At 34.8% G+C, this 21651-nt stretch overlaps 1 protein-coding gene across 1 annotated transcript in view; it reads left to right on the top strand.

The window, feature by feature from the left end:
* Nucleotides 1–21651, top strand: part of DPYD (dihydropyrimidine dehydrogenase) — a 1462963-nt gene that overhangs the window by 584974 nt on the left and 856338 nt on the right. Inside the window, exon 11 of the mRNA XM_006882430.1 lies at nucleotides 15511–15721. Coding sequence (XP_006882492.1) covers nucleotides 15511–15721 — 211 coding nt within the window. The remainder of the gene's footprint in view (nucleotides 1–15510; nucleotides 15722–21651) is intronic.

Below are 21651 nucleotides of genomic sequence, written 5' to 3'. Positions count from 1 at the left end.
AGATTTGTCCTGGAAAGGGTTAAACCGGGTGGCTCCTTGGAGGCAAGGATTCTGAGGCTCCGTCTAACATACTTTGGACATGTTGTGAGGAGAGACCCCGGTCCTTGGCGAAGGACATCATGATTGGGAGGGTGGAGGGACGGTGCAGGAGAGGAAGGCCCTCTATGAGGTGGATTGACTCACTGACTGGGCTAATCAGGATGGGAGTGTCAGAGACAGTGCGGTTGGCACAGGACAGAGCAGAGTTTATGGCTGTTGTACACAGGGTCACTATGAGTCGCAAGCGACTCGACGGCACATAACAGCAACAAACAACAACAAGTTAACATAGTGATGGTTTCATAACTCTTTGAACATACTAACAACCACTAAGTTGTACAGTTTAAGAAATTAATTGTATTGTATAAAATTTTATCTCAATAAAGTTTCTTTAGAAAACTAAAATGAATAAAAATATTTAATGTAGGAACTTAAAAAATAGTGCTGAACACATGATTTCAGAGGACAGCTTGTGAAGACAAAGCAAAATATTATAGCAAAAGGTGTAAAGAGCTAGAGTCAGAAAATCAAAAAGAAGAAACTCAGCATTACTCAAGCAGAAAAATGTGAAAAACAAATTCAAGCCTCAACTTCTAATACTTAGAGATGCTAGGGGCAAGATCTTGAATAATCCAGGAAGCATCAAAAGAAGAAGGAAGGAACACAGAATCCCTGTACCAAAAAGAATTGGCCAAAACTGAAAAATTCCAAGTACTGCATAAACAAGAACCAGTGTAATAAAGGAAGATGTTAAAGCAACATTGAAGGCACTGGCAATAAGTAAGGCCCCAGGAATTGACAGTATATCTATTGACACGTTTCAATTATCAGATGCAACCCTGGATGGGCTCACCAGTCTTGGCCAGAAAATTTAGAGGACAGCTGCCTGATCCACTAAATGGATAATAATGTATTTATTCCCATCCTCCAGAAATGTGATCCAACAGAATGTGGAATTTATTGAACAATATCATTAATATTATATGCATCAAAGAGTAAAAAGAGTGTGTGGAAGAAATAAAGATGTATAAAGATTCTGGGTGGGGGAATTATTGTGGAAGAGACTTAGAGGAGGCATCTAAAATTATTTTCAACAAGAAAATAAAGGAATGTGGGCATCAGGAGGAAAACATTCTAGGATAAGGACAATACCTTCAACTTTGATTAAGAAGATTTTATAGTCTTTTAATAATAAATAAAAAGTTCATTTTTGGAGCAAAGTAAGAAAGGAGAATGAATACAAATTGGATGGGATCTTGTAGGCCTTCAGTCAATGCTGGTCTTTTATGCAGAGTGGAAAAGGAAACCTTTTGAGCAGAAAAATGAGTTCTGAGTTAAGTTTTAGCATGACAACTCTGTTGAGAATGGACTATATAGGTGTATGCTCAGAACTACAGAGATTATTGACAATGTCAGGTTCTGTTGGGATAATTTCAACTCATAGGAACTCCAGGTGATGGAGTATAACTGACTTACAGAGTTTCTGAGACTACAGTCTTTATGGAGAGGATACCGATTGGTACAGTAACTAAAGATCTTGGCTACTAGCCAAAATATTCCGGGTTAGAACCAGTCACTACACGAGAGAAAAATTTACACCATTGGAAACTTTATGACATAATTCTCCTGTTTCCTATAGTGTCACTGCCTTATTTATTTAGTGTTGTTATAATAGAAATATCACAAATGGAAAGATTTAACAAATAGAAATTTATTCTCATTGTTTTGCACCTTACACATATTGAACTTATTGTGCTAGCAAAGGAGAGGTTTTCTCCATTAGTTCACAGTTTAGAGATAGTTCCTTATCTCCTTTCAACATCTCTTGGCCCACATTCAGGAGACATCTCCATATGAATTGCCCTTCATCTGTGCTGAGGACGTTTCCAGCCCAGAGAGCTATCTAGAATCTTAATAACTTTTATATTTCAGAAGATATTGACCCAAGCTATATTCTAATCCTGTAGATTGCATTCTGTGTCATTAAAATAATAAATATTAGGACTAACAACACATAGGCAAACAATGAATAAAAAGGCTTTTGAATTTTAGTGTTGATAAAATGTATTGAATATACCATCAATTGTCAAAAGAACAAACAAATCTGTCTTGGAGAAGCCTCAATTAAGGTGCTGCTTAGAGACAGGGTAGTGAAACTTCATCTCACACGGTTTGGGTGTGTTGGCAGGCGGCTATAGTCCTTGGCAAAAGACATCACACTGGGAAAAGTAGAGGGTCAGAAAAATGAGGAAGATACGCAATGAAAGGGATTGACACAGTGTCTTCAACAATGGCTTAGCAGGGGTTATGCAGATGCTGCCGGATAGGGCAAGGCTTCCTTGGTCACTAATAATGCCTAACATCATCATTATAATCAACAACAACAACATAAATATGATCTAACCATGTTGACACCCATTTGTTAGAGGACAATTCAATCCATAGCAGTTACTATGAGTCATACTTGATGGCAGTGATTCATTTGGTTTAATCTTTACAGAAACATATTGTCAGTCTTTCACAGAATCACTAGGTGCAATTGAATTGTTGTTGTTTTTATGTGCTGTCAAGTTGTAGATGACTAATAACGACTTTATGAACAAAAGACCTGAACACTTGTATAACTTTCGTTTCTCCAAGTCAATAGGGTTTTCATAGGTAAGCTGTTTTGGAACTGGATGCCACTCCTGCTTCCAAGCTTGTTTTAATCAGGGAGCTCCACCAAACACTATCTGCCATGGGTGACCATTATCGCATTCGATACATCAGTGTCACAGTGTTCAGAATGACAGCAAACACAAGTTACCTCTGTACAGCAAATGGACAGACCAGTGCTATACCACTTAGAAGAATGTTTGACCAAAACCAATTAAAACAAGGCCAGAGAGCCAAGGATTAAATCACCCACCTTTGGCTTGGTAGCATCACTTTTGTCCACTAGGCCAACAGAGCTCTCTCTATGGGATTTAATTACCATCCTTTAAATTATCTGTTGAGTACTTAACCATTGCTGCCATAGAAGTGAAGTGATCAACTACTAATTAATGACCTATTATTAGTGATTCTGCATGTTAAAGGTATGATAGTCTGCTTGTGACAATTTACAGCCTTGGAGACACTTTAGGAAAGCTCTTAGCCTTATATCTGTGAGTCAAAATAAACTCTACAGTAACAGATTATTTTATTTGTTTGTTTGCTTTGTTGTGGTGGTGAGATTTAATGAGTTAATTTGTGATAAGTTATCTGGAATAATTGTTCTTGTTTGGTGTTTTCCAAAAGAAAACATCTTAAATATAGACTGCTAAACTCAGACCCAAAATTGCTGATTTTGGAGAGGATTTAAGAATTAACAAGTCTCCTGTGAGTGTTGGTCAAGTACTCTCATATACCATCAACATAGTTTCCAGCTGTCTACTTCCAGCCAATCACGTAGTGTCACCCTGTCAATTCTAGCTTACAGCAGTCTTCATCGGCTTCCCTATGCTGTAAGTCTTATGGGAAATACCACTCAACTTTATTCCTTGGAGTGACTGGTAGATTTAAACTCCTGATCTTTCAGTTAGCGCAAAAGCATGTACTGCACTGTGCCTCCAGATCTCCTTAATTAATGCCACAGAAGTTGCTATCCAGGGGCACTTTCATCTTAAAACAAAACAAAACATCAGTGATAGAGCATATAGTTTGATGAAAAAAAGATACAGGAGCATTTTCAGCATATTGATGTACCTCTGATTCTAAATATCTTTCAGTTTCCCTTGTGGCCTCACACACACATGATAAATAGATCCTTCTGACAAACTAGCACTCCTCATGCATGGGTCCTTGGGGAAACCAGCCAATCACTCAGCACTATCCTCTTTAAGATGAGGAAAAATCTGTTAATCATTCCCTCCAGTACTTTCCACAAGCTTAAATAGGTGAGATTAAGTTTCACAGGGTAACAGAATCCCCCAAAATGCTGGAATTAAAAGCTGTTGACAGATCAGATAGAACTGCAAGAATGCTTGAGGCAGTTGGGAATCGCTAAAAGAAGGCATGAAGGTCAGAACTCAACCAGCACGCTTGAGTTGTTGAATATATAGAATAAGATCGGATTGGGAATGACTCTGTAGAAAGGTATAGTAAAAATTACCTTAATGGCAAAATCCTACACACAAGAAATACTTAAATAATCTGTTGTTCATACAGTCAGATTTCCAATAGCATCAAAATAAGACAGATCTTTCCTTCCAATCTGTTGAAAATAGTATATTTTGGGGATTCTGTAGTGTCTCCTGAAGGAGAATTGATGACAAAACAGTTAAGCCCTCAATTGCTAACTGAAAGGTTAGTGCTTCTGAACTCCCCTAATAAAAGATCTGGGTATTTAGTTCCCTAAAGAATTGTGGTGTGATGTGTTGTTGAACAGATTTCAAATCACAGTGAATCTGCTTAGAGCAGATCAAAATAGTGTCAAGCCTTGCGGCATCCTCACAAACATTAAGTTTGAGCCTTTTGGTACAGCTGTGTCAATTCATCTAATTGAGAGTTTGCTTATTTCCATGTTCTTTATTAATCAGCTTGAATTCCTAGAAGTTCCCTACTGGCATACTCCCACAACCACTAAATTAGCACCGAACAATTTTTATTAAGTGTTATATGAATGATCCATCCCACAAACTTGGGACATGTTTCCAAGTGGGACTGGTCCTTGGAGAAGGACGTCATGCTTGGAATGGTGAAGGGTCAGCAAAAGAGAGGAAGATCCTGGATGAGATGTATTAACATAGTGACTGTGACAAGAGGGGAAGGTGTGTCAGAGATAGTGAGCTTGGCTCAAGACAGGGCAAGATAGGTTCAAGGCTGTTGTTCATAGGATCCCTATGAGTAGCAGTCAACTTGATGACACATAACAAAATTAATGATACTGTTTGAGAATTTTTTTTTTAATTCTGTTGCATCCCTTTTCTTTGGAAGAGGCAAAACATGTATCTATTCTGATTTTCCAGGAAGCTATCCTCCAAATGTCTGGAATGGATGAGTAAGCACTGTCGGTATTCTATCCATTTGTTGAAATATTTCAATTTTCAGTTATATTCCATTAATCCCAAATGTCTGATTTCTGCCGGTACTTTTCTTTAGTTTGTATTGGTCTTCTTTTTGTTGCATTAGTTTTTAGTTATATGTTGCCTCCTGAAATGGTTGACTTATTTTAATAAACAGTATTCTACCCATCTGCTTTTCATGCTTTCTGTGTCATTCAAAATTTGTCTGTAGAAACTTTAAATATTATAATTCCAAACATAAGTATTTTTTCTTCAGTTCTTTCGGTTTGAGAAATGCCACTGTAATTGTTTTTTTTTTTTTATTTTAACTCACAGCATTTGTACATTTTATTATAATAGTCTACTTTGGATCGATTCTGTGACTGGAGTGGTGGGAATAAGTGTGTTTGAGATAACGAGGTTGGCACAGGATAGAATAGTGTTTAGAGTTCTTGTATTTAGGGTCGCTATGAGTCACAAAAACTCAATAGCACATAACAACAACAACAACAGTCTACTTTGTCTTCTTAAACATTCCTTTGAAAATATCTGTGCAGGCCATTTATTTAATCATTTCTTCCACTTTAACTGTCTACATCCAAGATTAAGGTTTTTAGTCTCATACTCAATTTGATGTTTTCTTTCCTATCTTTTAATCACATTTTTCTTTCTTCTTGTAGATCTTTGATGCCATCTTTCAACTTGTCTGGTCTTTTTTTCATGAATATTCTGTCCATTAAATGCTTTCTTTAGATGATTTCTAAATTCAGGTAGACTGTAATGCAAGGTCATAATTTGACTCTTAATGAATTTTAAAAATATTCTTCAGCTTAAAGAGGAACTTGAATATTAACATTCGTAGATCTGTTTTACAGATAACTGACCTTGTTTTTCTTGATGATAGTAAGCTTCTCCATTGTTTATTTCTACAGAGTTAACTGGTTTGATTTCTTTTTTCTCATCCACTGAGATCTATATGTACAGTCATTACTTGTGATATTGATTTTTAAAAGTTATTTTTAATTTATTGTGTAATCTGTAAATTTCTCTCATATGATCTCTGGAGGAGTTTCTATCTCTAAGGCCATATATTCCAACTCCTGATAGCTCTTTATTTCCAAGATCCCAAGCTCACTGCCTTCATGGTATTCCAATTCATTATGACATCTTAGGACAGAGAAAAAAATGCATCATCAATTTTCCATGGTTTCAGGTTTGTTTGGTTTATTTATTTATTTATTTTAATAGTAACAGACTGGCACATCTTTCTCCTGTGAAAGAGCCAGTTAATTTTAGTCGCCAGTATATTTTGGTTAGCAGCTAAATACTTTAAGCACTGCACCAGCATGGTCTCTTTGACAGCCTAGAGAAACTACATGTAACATTCGACCCTGTTTTATTTCAACAACTCATCACTGCCAAGTCAGAATCAACTCACAGAAGACACTCCGTTGGTTTTCCATTGCTATGAAGCACATGGGGGTAGATTTCCCATCTATCTACCTCCCTTAGAGCTTGCAAATCCAAACTGCAAGAGGGGTATGGCCTTTGGATTACCAACGCCACCAGCTCTATTTTAATTGAATCACTGTGAGTCAGAATTGTCTTGCTGACAAACAACAGTGACTTTTTGTTGGTTTTTGCTAAGCACCAAATCCTCTGTTATGTGGATTTTTTATGTGTTATTATAACTCTGAATAAATACATTTTAATATTTTTTTAATGTGCTGTTAGCTGAATCTCTGACAACACTGATTATATCCCCTAAGAAGTCATTCAGGTGCCATGACTATAGGCCTCCTTTAAGACATTTGTAACATGAAATAATCACATTATTACCCATGGTACCTCTCTCTCAGTGGTTCCACATGTGCTTCTTCCCTACCAATATAACTGAGGTTTTCTAGTTTTCATCTAATTAATAGAAATATTAACTAGGGATTATTTTAAAAAATAATCTCTATAAAAATGAGACATTTAATTTTAACTTTAGTAAAGGTGATACTTACAGTGATTCTTTAACAATTGGCACCTGCACATCATTTATTGTTTTCACAGAAAGTAATCAGAGACCTACTATCCTGTTTGGTGATACAAAAGTACTCCGCACAAGAAAATAAACATACATACATAATTGTTCCAGACAAATAAAATTATTTTAGTTAGAGACTTCCCTACTACAAAAATATTAAGTACACTCTTAGTGTCTTGTAATGACTATTAGAATGTTTTCCCAAGAATCTGTACATTCTTATCTTTATTGAGTGGTGCCAAAATTCAATATAGCTTGAGAAAATAGAACAAAGTAGTCAAAAAGACCTAACCAGAAGCTGGAGTTCTTAGACCTATGTTATATATTCTAGTATTCTTTATATTCACCTATAAAATTGATGATGTAACTATATACTTTTTTAGAGTTTCTTATATTCTGCACATTCCCTGTTTTGTAACTTGCTTCACGATTGATTCTGAATTTGGTCAGGAAGGCGGTATCTCCCTTCATGGGATCACAGCTACTATGTATTGAGAATTTTTGCAACATCTACACACATTATACTTTACATAGGTTGTAATTAGCATATTGTTAGTCAATTAATAATGCAAAATTTGGTGGGTTCAAGAAATATACACCAATATGATGACAGAAGAAATTGCCAGACTTTGACCCAGGGTAATTCAGTTGGTTAATTTTTTTTTAGAAAAAAATTGAAAATAACTAGCCAGGAACTATGACCACTAGATAGATGAAAAAAAGAAAGAAGAGAGAGAGAGAGAGAAGGATGGAGGGAGGGAAGGTAATAGATACATACATAGATGGTTTTCTTTTAAATATATAAATTCATCTTACTGGATCTTTTGTAAAATGTCGCATTTTGGGGAAGCCTCCTTGATTTTCTTTCAAATTGATTTCTTCTTTTTACTCCTTTAACTTTATAATTTCTAGTAATATAACATCTATTACATAGACAAACTTACTTTAATAGCATGTCAGTTATTAAAACAAGATTTTTCAAATTGCTGAGGTCATGTGACTTTGTATCTGACTTAAATATTGAACAATTTATGACTCATGAAGCATATTGAATCAGCACCTTAAATCATAGGGTCTAGGAGATTGTAGGAAGATTTTAACTTAATATAAAACATTAAAAATATAGAGAATAAGCTCTGATGACCCACCAGTAGAGACTTGTGCTGCTAAGCAAAAGATGGATGGTTCGAATCCACCAACTACTCTCCAGGAAAAGTATAGACAATCTTGTCCCATGTGCTTTCTTTTTCTGAAAACCCAGCATAGGGTCAGTTATGAGCTTGTTCTGACTCAAAGACATACCAACAACAACGTTAAAAATATTTATTTGTACATATTTAGGATTAAACAGGGTTTTATTTTCTATTTGTGTTTTTTAATTAATTTTAATGAAAGTTTGCAAAGACTTAGGATTTCCATTCATTCATTCATTGTTGCCCTTTTATCCCTTCCCAAACCCCCCCCACAGTTCACTTTTCTTTTTGATAAACAATTTTAAAGTAAATAATTACATTATTTTAAATGTAATGTTGGTCATTTAATCACATTACAATATTATTTTAAATTTAAATGTTATGTCATTTAATCACATTATAATATCAATCTACCATTAAGTATTTATTGGCAAAAGTTTATAACCCATATTCTTCAGTTTCTTAAAAAGTAGACAAAAAGAGGATTAAAAAGCACAACCAGAAATATACCTCAGCATTGTACAAAATGTATTTTTAAAAGTTTCAGAATCACAAATGAATAGTATGTTTCAAACAAACAAAGAGGATAGTAATTTGTACAGATCTGTGTAAAGAGCTATTTTAAGATTGAATTGGTTTCTGCAAAGGCACTAAATTGTGAAGATCATTTTGCAAGATCTATCCACAGCCAGGCGTGCTTGACAATAGCAAAACCTAAGATGAGGAGTAATAAGAGCTATTCACATTTAGGAAAATGGCATGTCAATCATAAATGAGTAATATTTAAAAATACTCTTTCTTGTTAGAATAAGTATATTCATGATAACTCTGAAAAGGCATTAAGCCTAAGATTATTCTTTTTAAATTTTTTGTTGTTACAGAAAAATAGTAATACTATGAATTTAATAAGCTGTTTAAAGGAAACTATATTTATATAAGGGGACTCTGGTGGTGAAGTCCATAGAGTGTTGTACTACTAAGCCAAAGACTGCGTGTCTCTGGCAGTTAATACCCACTAATGAATCCACAGGACAAATATGGGAAATCTCGTTTGTAATTTCTAGCCTCCAATACTCAAGTGGATGGTTAGCAATCACTAGACTCTGACTCCAAGGCAATGAATTTGAGTTTTGTTTGCTTTTGTATTTGTAACATGTAGTGCAGGTCTAGTATTGAGATATACTTATTTAAGTTTCAGACTCCTCTGTTTTAAAAACATAGAGGTGAAAAAATATAGCAAAACATATATGAAGTCTGTCAAACCATTGCTGATAAGTGCCATTGCTGCCAAATTGGTTCTCATTAGTCACCACTTTTCATTGGGTTTTCAAAACTATAAATCTTTATGGAGGAGTGGTTGCCTGTTTCTTCCTGTAGAGCCCTTGGAGGATTCTAACCTCTAGAGGGGGGGCATTTAGAGTGGCAGCACCACACACGACAGATTATGAGACCACAATGCCCATCATGTCTGTCTGACGCCCAGTGGTCCTATCCTCCTAGTGACCCTGCGTACGATAGGGGGGAAAGAACCACAACCCAACATTGCTTGGTTCTGCACCACCGTTAAAATCTCAGGTCTGCTTGAGTTTATTGCTGTAGCAACTGTGTAAATCCATAACTGAAGGATCCTTTACTTGTGACTTAAGCAAACATCATTGCCTGAGTAGAATAATTTCAAAATCATCCTGATTATACCAGAGAGGAGGATACATATCGAAATCATTTGATACTACACTATTCACTGTAGCATAGACTGTGAGGGGTGTACAAAAAGTCAGCATTTCATTCTGTTGAATAAAGGATCATTATGATTTAGAGCTGATTTGTTGACACCTAACAGCAAGGACAGTGTGAACTGATGAAGTCAAATATTAAATATTTTCAAGAACAGTAGATATAAAGTAAGGAATCTGTGGTCAAATATGGAAGGTACAATTTCTGTCTCTTCATGGAACTTCAATTACCTTTCTTCATCTCTTTGGTAACCAAGACAACCATAAGTTTGCATTGTGTAATTAGACTTAAATGAGTTTGATATCTCATTCTGTATAGAAATGTATTAATAATTTTTAATAATATAAATAAATGCAAAGTGTCAGTTAAGCAGGGAAAAATCAACATAGTTTTATCATCACTTCTGGTTGCATTGGCATTGTTGTTATGACCCAATGAATCAGAATCAACCCATAGCTGACTCAGCTGCAGGTTTTCAGAGACTGTTGATCATATGGGAGGAGACTGCCCATCTCTCTCCTACAGAACATCTATTGGATATGAGCCAGATGTCTTTGGATAGGGAGCACAATTCCTTACCATTAGGCCATCAGAAATCTGTTTTTGCATTAGGGTATGTTGTAACCCACATTAAAATACCAATTCTCTACTTAATGTGAAGGAGCCTTGGTAGCAGTGTGCATTGGACTGCTAGCTGAAAGGTTGGCCAGTTGAATCCACTGTGTTCTCCATGATAGGAAGATGATACAGTCAGTCTCTTCCTGTAAAGTCTCTACCAGTCCTGAACTCCTGGGGCAAAATCATTGTGAGTTGGAATTGACTAGAGGGTAGTGGGTTAGGTTTAGGGTTAATTAATGTGAGGAATTCTATGATTTGTAGAAAAGAAGCTCTTTCAGCTAGCAGGTATCTCCCACTTATATCCATTTTGCTTATGTGATTTGTTTCCAGGAAACCATGTTCCGCAAACTCACATTCTCTAGATGTTTACCATAGAAATACTAGACAGAGCAAGTATATCTTGCTATAATCATCAAAGATATGTTTTCCAGTAGCAGGTTTGTAAGATTTGAAAAATTCAACCTTTTTCTTTTCTTTCTTTCTTCATATATATCTCCCTATACCTTTCCTTCCCAAAATGCGAGGATGGATTGCATTCTATCTTTTCCCCCCAGTAACGTATTCCTATTGCCCTTCAAAATTAGTTTATATGGCATCTTTTCTAGGCAGACATTTAAGAATGAACGATTATTATTACCACTCTGTGGTAAATGTTACAATTTTACATTGATGCAATAAAAGATTTGGCCAGGATTGTCAGTTTTCAAAGCAGACTAATAATTTTAATCACAAATTACATTTCCTAGATCTTGTGTTCAATTAGAACTAATAACTTGCTAAATGACTAGTTATTAGAGGGTAATCTTACAAAATATATTATTTCTTTATATTGCTTCTCCAACTTTGGCGTATTGGAAATTTTTCCAAAATTTAATGTATGCTACTGTTGAGTTCTGCTCGTTATAGTTTATAACCAAAGCTCACTTTGCCCATATGCAATTTAAAAGTGAGTTGACATCATGCTTTTAATTACAGTAAATTAAGTTGTTTCATAATTTCCACAGTGTGATGCCTGTAATATTAATCAGACCAAATCATCACATTACATAAAGTTAATCATTAAAATTATGATCATTATTGCATGGTATAGTGTGCTATTTTTATATCACTCAGCATCAACCATGTACCTTTCCTGAATATGCAGGGGGAAAATCAGAGCAAAGGAGACTTTAATTTTTCCTTTCCATTTCTCTCAAATTGCGTGAAAAGGAGGTGACAATTTGATTTATTGAACCTCAAAAGCGGAACCTTATGGCTTCTCACTATCTTAATCCTTTGAGTAATTGTTGGTAGAGTTAGGGACAAGAGGGGATTGCATGTTTGCTTAATGTACCAGTTTTCTCTAATGAGAACAGTATCCATCAACAACTAAACATTTGTGTCATGAATTCATGTATTCATACACCAAACTTACAGAGTGGGTGATCATTAATGAACATTAGGTATTAAAAGCTCTAACACTGACATGTGTGAACTATCTAAAACAGAATGCTGGATTAGTCAAACAGTAAAATATTAACCTACTGTATGGGGTTAAGCCACTGGTCAATCTTGTCCATCATTTATTTGTCATCACTTAACTGACATCTGAAAAGGGAGAGTATTTATACCTTGAGTTTAACCCCACAACATAGGAATTATCTAACCACACAGCATTCTTTTTATTGTACCTTATTCTTTTCGTAGTCATGCTATCGAGTAGCCATTCATTCCACAGACTACTAGTCTGTGGTTCTTCCAGTTTTTTAAATACTTGTCTGGTTTTCCTTTAATGTGGTATTATTTATATTGTCAAACAAAACCTTATCAAATGTCTGCTGTTCGCTAGTCATTTTGAGAGAGACAAACAGATCTGAAATCCCCTTGACATACTGAACTGTTTGAATAATCAAATTCTCTGCTGCTTGTCTATGTGAATTTTTATTTACTTGCATTCGTCAATTGTGAAATATTGAAATTATTAACTATTACTCTATATTGTTACTGTGCTGGGCCTCTTAGTAGTTTAAACTCATAGGGACCCTATGAGAAACACATCTGCACCTTGCCCCATCGTGCACCATTCTGAACATCCTTGTATGTTTGAGCGCACTCTAATAGTCATTGTGTTGATGCACCTTGTTGAAGGTCTTCTTCTCTCTCTCTGACTTTCCACCTTTTCCAGCATGTTATCTTTCTTCAAGGACTAACTCCCTCTAACTACATGTTGCAAGTACGTGAGATCAAGTTTCACCAGCTTTGCTTCTAAGGAGCATCCTGTTTGCACTTCCTCCAATACAGAAAAACAAACCAAAGAAATCCTATTCTCAAATGCAATTGTACCAACAAGGAAATAGGAATTAACATTTGCAACAGCTCAATTTAATCTGTAACAAGAACTTGGAAGAATACCTGACACATGCATATTATTATAATTTTGTAGACAGATTTCTTAAATACTGAAAGTAAATTCCTGTTTTGTCCACAAATAATTCAAAGATATTTCCTTTGGTATATGATTTCACTTACCTTGTATTCTCATTGACCTAAAATTTCTGTTTGTAAGGGATTTTTTACCATCTCAGTTCTTTTTTTAATCCCTATATGATATTAATATTATCTATTATTAATCTATCTTATTTATTATTATATTCTTGTGTTTTAGAGAGTAAAGAACACTCTAGGAAAGAACTTCTATTAAAGTTCTGTTTAAATTCTTCAGGAGACAAAATTTACACAACTTGAGTTCTCTGCACTATGAGACAGCTGATAAAAGAATATCCAAATATTAGAGTATGACTTCTCAGCAATGAGTGGAGCATACAGAATGTTAGGATGACCTAAGGATATGCTATATTAGAATTTTTAACTGTACTTAAGTCTTATCTTTGAAAAGTCAAATCATGATACTTCATAAGACATGAAAGAAAATAATTAAAGCATTTTTCAATGGTAATTTCTCTATTTATTGGTAATTTCTAGTTAGTATTTTTAAGTTTAATTCAATATATGCTCAAAAGCGTAAGAGATTTCCGTGTTTAATAATATTACTTAAATAACAACAATCAAGATAAGCAAAAGGGAACAGAATATATCCTAACTACACTAGGAAGGCAGGCTCCGAGTACACGAGGAATAGTTCCGTATTTTATCTCTGCCTTCCATAGAAAATAATGATGTTATAAATATCATGTATGATTTTATCATCTTCATAAACATTTGGAATTGTTACTCAATCAAGTGTGTGGCATTATCACTAAAATTTAGCATCATCTGGCATTTTTGAAACATAATAAACTGGTTTATATTGATGAGTTATAAGGTACTCCATAGCGCAAATGTGACAAAAGTGATATACAAAACATACCTGAGGTTTGGAGTCCAGATTTCATTGGTAATTTGAATTGTTCAGGGGATAAGTTTTCCTTCAGAAATCAGGCATTTTTTTTTTATTTGGCAGAAATTTAAAGAAGAGGCTAAAGTTTGTTTCTGTTATTTTCTTACTTTAACCTCTTTATTTGAACAATTGTTTTACTTTCAAAGTTCATGTGCACTGTTTTTCACACCAGTTATTTTCTATTTCCTATAACCATCCCTCCCACTACCCACAAAATTGTGGGACCCCATGATTACAATCCCCTGCCCATCTTCGCCTCTCTACTCCCACCCTCCCACCTTAGATCCTTGTACACATTTTACTTGTTTTCTATTTCTACAGTAACAGTCTTATACAGTATTTGTCCTTTTGAGACTGAGTTAGTTCATGCAGCCTAATGCTATCCAGGCCCTCCCAAGTTAGATAGTAACTGAGCAACGTTTCTGTTGAAATGAATTCCATTGAGAAGAGATAATGAATAATTGAAGGATGCTTGGGGTGGGGGAGTAAATTCAGAAAATGAGAATTTTTTTATAAGTAAAAAATTATTATTTATACCATCACTACAGTAAGCTCTTCTGTAGGCCTTAGATGCATTTGTATTGCCTTAAATAGTCCATTCATCAATTTATTGTTATTGTTGTTAGATGCTATTAAGTGAACCTACAGCAAGGAAAAGTGATGTCATTGTTGAGTTTTGTCATTTAATTTTACATTTTGAAAGGTACTCAACATCTAAATCCAAGATATATGTATGAAAACTACATCAAAAATGTTTTCCCAAAATCAGTGGACACATAGCAAATAAGGAAACATTACAGTATTCTGTCTTGAAGGACATTTCTTTATTGATACTAAAACAAACAAAAACCAAGGCTTCCTGATTTTATGTCGGAATGAATTATGGAAGAGATGTGGAACCACTGTAGGTGTATCAGAGAGTGCATGCTTGCTTCACGTTCTTCACTTTTATGTTCAAAATATTTGCTTCTGTGCTTTTACAAAAGGGAGAATACTTTTTTTAAAAAAATTCCTTAGTTTTACAGAGTGTCTCCAGCTTTCTTTTCTCCTACTTACCATTCTAATTGTGTATTTGCACAGATTGGCTCGCCCACTTTATTGACTTTTTTCCAGCTTAAATATATGCAGCCAAGTAATAAACAGATGTATTTATTTTCATATGTGGCATGATCCAAAAGAGAACTTTAATTTACAGGAAAGAGAACATAAAAAGATGAGGCTATTGTAGCCACAAACCTCAACTAACCATAGGGCATGAAATGCCTCAAACTTGAGAAATAACTTGTGATGCCTTGCTTGTAAACTTGCACATCACAACTCCGACCTTCAAACCACACCCCAAGTCAATGTAAATAGCTAATAACTGCATCTCAGCTTTAGTGAAAGAGAAAGCTGTTTGTTGATCCAAACGTATGCTTTTAGCATGTATTATTGCATTAAAAATCACTGTATAGAGAAGAAACACAATTTGTCTTCTATCTTTTCTTGTTTTAGATGGAGCTTGCTAAGGAAGAGAAGTGTGAATTTTTACCTTTTCTGTCTCCACGGAAAGTTATAGTAAAAGGTGGGAGAATTGTTGCTATGCAGTTTGTTCGGACCGAGCAAGATGAAGCTGGAAATTGGAATGAAGATGAAGATCAGATAGTCCACCTGAAAGCCGATGTGGTCATCAGTGCCTTTGGTTCAGTGCTGAATGATCCTAAAGGTAGAGTGCTGGGAAGCTGAAATGTGTTATGCCATTGTCTGTTATTTTAGTGCCATATAGGTTACCAGCGTTCAGAGTATTGTTTTTCACTTTAACATTTATTTCTCTCTTCTAGTGTGGAATCCAAGCAATCTTGATTTAAACAGGTTTAGAAATCATGTTTAATGTTTACGCAGAATTATTTTTAATGTAGTAAGACTTGAAAGGAGCAATCTAATTTTTAAAGTTGATAATCCAAATGCATATTCTATTTTGTAATAACTTTTGCCTTGTTTCCAAAATAAGAGCACCATTTCACCAATTAGAATAGAGCAAGATAATGTGTCAGAGAAATTATACTAGTCAATCTTCAGGGACTCAGAATAATAAGGATCTAATTAGGGTGGTCTAATGGAGCAGTCTGTAGGTAATTGCACTGCTAACCAAGAAACACCTCTTCTCTGGATGTTCAAATCCACCAGGAGTTGTGAGGGAGGATTATGAGGAATCTCCTCCCATTGGATTTACAGCTTTTGGAAAACCCAACGGAGGATCAACTATGAGTTTTTCCAACTTGACAACAATGAGTGATAAGTTTTGAGTGAACAGACATAAATATAACTCCTGGTTCTACTTTCTTCATCCCATACCATCATCTAAACCATACAAATTATAGAATTTGAACTCTTGTTATTTCATCTGGATGGCACAAATGCACATTCGAAGCAATAATTATAAGCTTTTAAGGAAAAGATAATTAGAGAACAGAGTTTGATATGACATTTCATAGGAATAATAAGCCAGTCAATTAAAACTGCTTTGTGGTATTCTTTTCCATAGTGTTTTTATTGACCGTTGTAGAAAAATTGTCTAGTGTCTAGGTGTTTTTCCCCCAATCTTTTATCACAAAATTCACACTGACAAAATAGCTATTAACTCTTTTATTTGCTAAAGATTTGCTAAAATAAAAGTTATTGCTCCAGAAATTCATTGAAGAAACTATAATTAAAAAAATTAAATCATGATTCTTCTGTAGGATTTCTTTTTATAGCCATGAAAAACTAATTTTGTTTTTAAAATGAGAAGCCATATATCCATATAAATGTGTATTTTTTTTATATAGCAGATAAGATATTCAGCCAGTCATTTGGATATTTCATCTGCAGGACATCAAACATATTGGTATTTTGAAACATCCAGATGTTTAATGTCATCAAGATAAATGTTTTCAAATAGCTGGATGATGGCCTGAATTTGTCACTTTTTGTCTAGATATTTATGTGATATGTAGACATAGAGTATGATTTGCTTATTCATTAATTGAATTCAAGGAAAAATAGAGAACAATGTGTAAATTGCCCTTTGTTTCCTTAAAAAAGGATTTTGTTTTCCTTACTCTGCACATCATCAAAAACTGGATAAAATGTTGAATACTAACTAGTAATGCTATTTGTATTTTTAATATTTAAAAAATAGTAGTTTAACCATCTAAATTTGCATTCCACGACTGACAGCCCTTATATTAAGAAAAGGAATTTTGCCTGAACTAATGTAAGCATTGTCTCTGGAAATTCAATGAACACAGAGAAATGGTAATAGTTGTTATAGAACAAGATTCAGGTCTTTTGTTCATAGGATCACTATGAGTCATGCTTGACCCGACATCACTTAAGAACAACAACAACAATCTAAGTATAAAGGATTCAGAAGATCATATAAAAAGGGGTGGGGGTGGGGGAACCTCAACAACAAACTTCTGCAATCTGGTAGAATTCCACTAGTGATATGTGTATATGTGTCAGAGAGAGAAAAAGATAGTATTTGAAAATACAAAGCAACAAATGTTTTTAGTTATTTTATGTTTGTATTTGTTCAATAAACACATTTCCAAATTTATGTATCTTATTTCAAAAATTATATATGTATATTTCTTCTAATATTCCCCATCTACTGTCGTATACACATTTAGAGTAGTCAAGAGGGAGGGATCGATCATTCCTTATTGCTTTTTTCCCCTCTCTCTCTTTGTCTACTTGGAATAAAATTTTGGAACAATTATTCCTGTATAGCACTACCTGCTTTACTCCCTCCACACTTTGTTCCCTCAAAAAACCTTTGTCAATTTCAACTCAGAGCGACTCTGCAGGACAAGATTCACTTCCCCATGGGGTCCAAGGCTTCGCAGAAGCTGACAGTCACATTTCTCCCACATAACAGCAAGTACATTTGAATTTTTTTCTGTTAATATCTGATTCTTTAACCACTATGCCATTCGATTTCCTCTCTGCATCATGAGGTCCCTTCAGTGTCTATACTAATAAAGAATTAGTTTCTAGGTGAGTTTTAAGCTTAAGGAGTTACAATGCTGAATGTCATCTATGTCTCTACTTCTATCCAAGTACTATCAACCTGTGTTTGTTTGGTATTTTTTTAAATAAGAAACATTAAAGCAAAAGTATTTGTTTAGAAAATTATCAAGAAGACTATGCCCCAGGGTCATTTACAATCTTGAAATAATAATTTTCAAGTCAGGAAACTTTCATTAGATACAATTTACTTACAGCTTGAGGAAAATTAGTTTGCAGAAAATAATTTGCCTGTTTGGGTTAAAAGAGAAGAAAGATTCTCTTTCTTAGAGTTGCCCTAATTTTTGTCTCATTCTGGTACTGATGAGATGCTCTTATATATTTATCTGGGGTGTCTCTTTGTAACTGTTAAGCTCCATCTCCACTGTTCTGTTCCCCTCCGCCCAGCCTCTCTTTGCATAGGCTACAGTGAACTATGCCAAATGTAATGACATATTTTCAGGCCTCATTCTCCTTTCGGCATTTGACAATGTTAAATATTTTTCTTGTTTGAAATGCTCTCCTTCAAGACACTTAACCTTTCTAAACCTCAGCTTCTTTATCTAGAAAAACACAAGCCTAATAATACCTTCACCCTCTACCTCACAGGGCTGTTGTCCGAATTAAAATGAAATAAAGTTGAAATGCTTTGGAAACAAAACTGTAACACATTATTATTAACTTCTTTCCTTTTGCTTTAACTACTCCTATTCTAAGCCTGTCATTGATAACTTTTCTTTCTTTAAATTATTGTGTTTGGAGCTTTCCAAAGTTCAAACATTGCCATTTCTTTTCCTTTTTAATGTATTTATTCCCTCTGTAAACTAATAGTCTCATTTCACTCATTCACCTATATACACACACTCATTTCTGCAAAAAATATTTGATAAGCTAATATTAGGTAGTGACTAGACTGAGCTCTGATAGCACAGTGCAAGGAGCTATGCTGCTGCAATACTGAAAGTATATAGCTATGGATCGGTTTTGAATCTATGGTGCACAACACAATAACAGACTGAGGGAGCTCTGGTAGCCTAGTGGCAAGAAGCTGAGCTGCACTCCCAAAGGCACATGGTTTGAGTCCACCAACTGCTTCATGGGGCAAAGATGAGCAGTCTCCTCCTGTGTGCCTAATTGCCTCTGAAAACCCCTAAGGGTCAACCACAGATCAGTTCTGACTTCATGATAGACAACAGTGACAACAACAGACATAGAATAACTATTTTTTCATTTCTGTGCAAATTATTCTCATATCTGTCTTTTCAATTCCCATATATCTGAAGATTTTATAGCCCACATATATGTTTGTGCATATAGCAAGTATTTATTGAGTACCCAGTTACTTTCAGGTGCCAAATTTTACTCTAGAAAGTGCAAAGATGACTGAAATATTCCTCATATTAGGAACAAAGGAAGAACTATGAAAGAATAATTTTATGGCAAAGAGAAGAATCCACTAAGAGAGATATGCTCAAATAAAAAATTGTCTATCAGAGAAGTCTAAACTATCTCTTCTCAGTTTTAGAATAATTGTAAATAGTACCACATTTCCACCCATCACAACACTTCAATATGTTTACTCAGGTTCAGATTTCTAATTTCAGTTTTTCTTTCATTAAATTAGATTTTTCTTTATTTAAAAATGAGAATTTTACTATTGGTAGTAAATATGAACTTCAGGAAATTATTTTATACTAATCTGAGGAGGATCCGAAGCGCTTGCTGCAGAAGGTCAAGGATTGCAGCCTCCTATATGGATTGAAGTTCAACATCAAGAAAATAAAGATTCTTACCACTGGGCCAATTGGCAGCATCAGTATGGATGGTGAAGAGATTGAGATAGTTAAACAGCTTTGGTTTGCTCGGCTCCACAATCAACACTCTTGGTAAGAGCAGCCAGGAAATTAGAAGATGAATTGCATTGGGAAAGTCAGCTGTGAGGGACTTCTCAAGAGAACTGAAGAAAGGGAAAAAAAAAAAAGAGTACTGAAGAGCAACAATGTCAGGCTAGAGACTAAGGTGCACCTGATCCAGACTGTAGTCTTTGCAATTACGTGCTATGCATCGGAGAGTTGGATAGTGAATAGGGATGATAGAAAGAGAATTGATGTTTTTGAGCTGTGGTGCTGGAGAAGAGTGTTGAATATACTGTGGACTGCTAGGAAAACAAACAGCTTTGTCCTAGAGAGGGTGAAACCAGAATGGTCCTTGGAGTCAAGAATTCTGAAGATTCACCTGATATACTTTGGGCATGTTGCAAGGAGGGATTGGTCCTTGGAGAGGGACATCATGTTTGGGAGAGTGGAGGGGTGGTGCAGGAGAGGAAGAAACTAGATGAATTGGACCAATTCTATGATTGGAGTGGTGGGAATGAGTGTGTTTGAGATGGTGGGGTTGGCCCAGGATAGAACAGCGTTTAGGGCTCTTGTACATAGGGTCACTATGAGTCGCGAGTGACTCGATGGCACATAACAACAACATGCTAATTTCTGTTTTCTGTTGTCCCTTGCTATTTCCCTCATTACCCAGAGAAGGGGGAAACATTTAATGATAATTCTACGTTTTTAATGAATGTATTACATAAATATGCTCCAAAGAATTCAAATAATGCAATACAATCTGCTTAGTACGTATTAAGTATAATGATAGGTAATAGTATCAGCATTCATCAGTTACAATAATATTTTATGTGAAACTGTTTTTTGAGTTAAAAATGTATAATGTGCTTCTTATAAAGTAATATAAGTTGGGAAATATGAAAATTAAATATTTCATTTCAGATATTTTCTCCAGTAATTGTGTAACTTTTCTAAATCTAATATATCAAAATGGAGACTGTATTGATATTTAATATTTTGTCCATAATAGATACATAATAAAGATTTTTATAATAAAATTTAAAATATTTGAATAGTTCATAAGAAAGAAAATTAAAAATATCAACATTTTAACAGCAAACTTGTATATCTGAATTCTAAATAGTAAATATTTTATTACTGCTAACACTCATGTTGTTGTTGTATGTTGTTGAGTCAGACCAAACCCGTAGGTGCACCTCCAGAAGGTTTGCAGGGGCAGTAAATTGCATGGGAGGAGATTGCTCATCTTTATCCATGGAGCAGCTTATAGTTTCAAACCTCTTGCATTTGGGAATTCAGTGTAGCTTCCTACATAAAGCCACCAGAGCTCCCATAACAATTATATACTTGTATAAATAATTATGAATTATCCTCATTTACCAAGTTATTCTTAATTTTTATAATTTTAAATTTCCTTTTATTTATAGAAATGAGTGGAATATCAGTAAGGGACGACATATTCACAACTGTTGTGTGTAAAACATATGTGAGCTTATTATGAGCACAATTTCATTTTAATTCATCTACTTATATCACAAATTCTAAAAGTTGTGGTGTCTACTTAGTTTATTATTTGGTGTTTGCTAGATAAAAGGTCAGCACTCTACCTCGTTTGATACTGAGAGAAAAGTATGTATCTCCCCTTATTAAGATTTGTGTTGTTGTTGTTGTTATGTGCCGTCGAGTCGCCTGCGACTCATAGCGACCCTATGTACAACAGCCCTAAACTCCGCTCAGTCCTGTGCCA

The sequence above is a fragment of the Elephantulus edwardii genome, unplaced genomic scaffold, assembly GCF_000299155.1.
Source record: "Elephantulus edwardii isolate Elephantulus edwardi_28Jun2011 unplaced genomic scaffold, EleEdw1.0 scaffold00020, whole genome shotgun sequence".
Lineage (NCBI taxonomy): Eukaryota > Metazoa > Chordata > Mammalia > Macroscelidea > Macroscelididae > Elephantulus > Elephantulus edwardii.
Note: the sequence above shows the minus strand (reverse complement) of the source record. Positions and strands in the feature narration are given on the sequence as shown.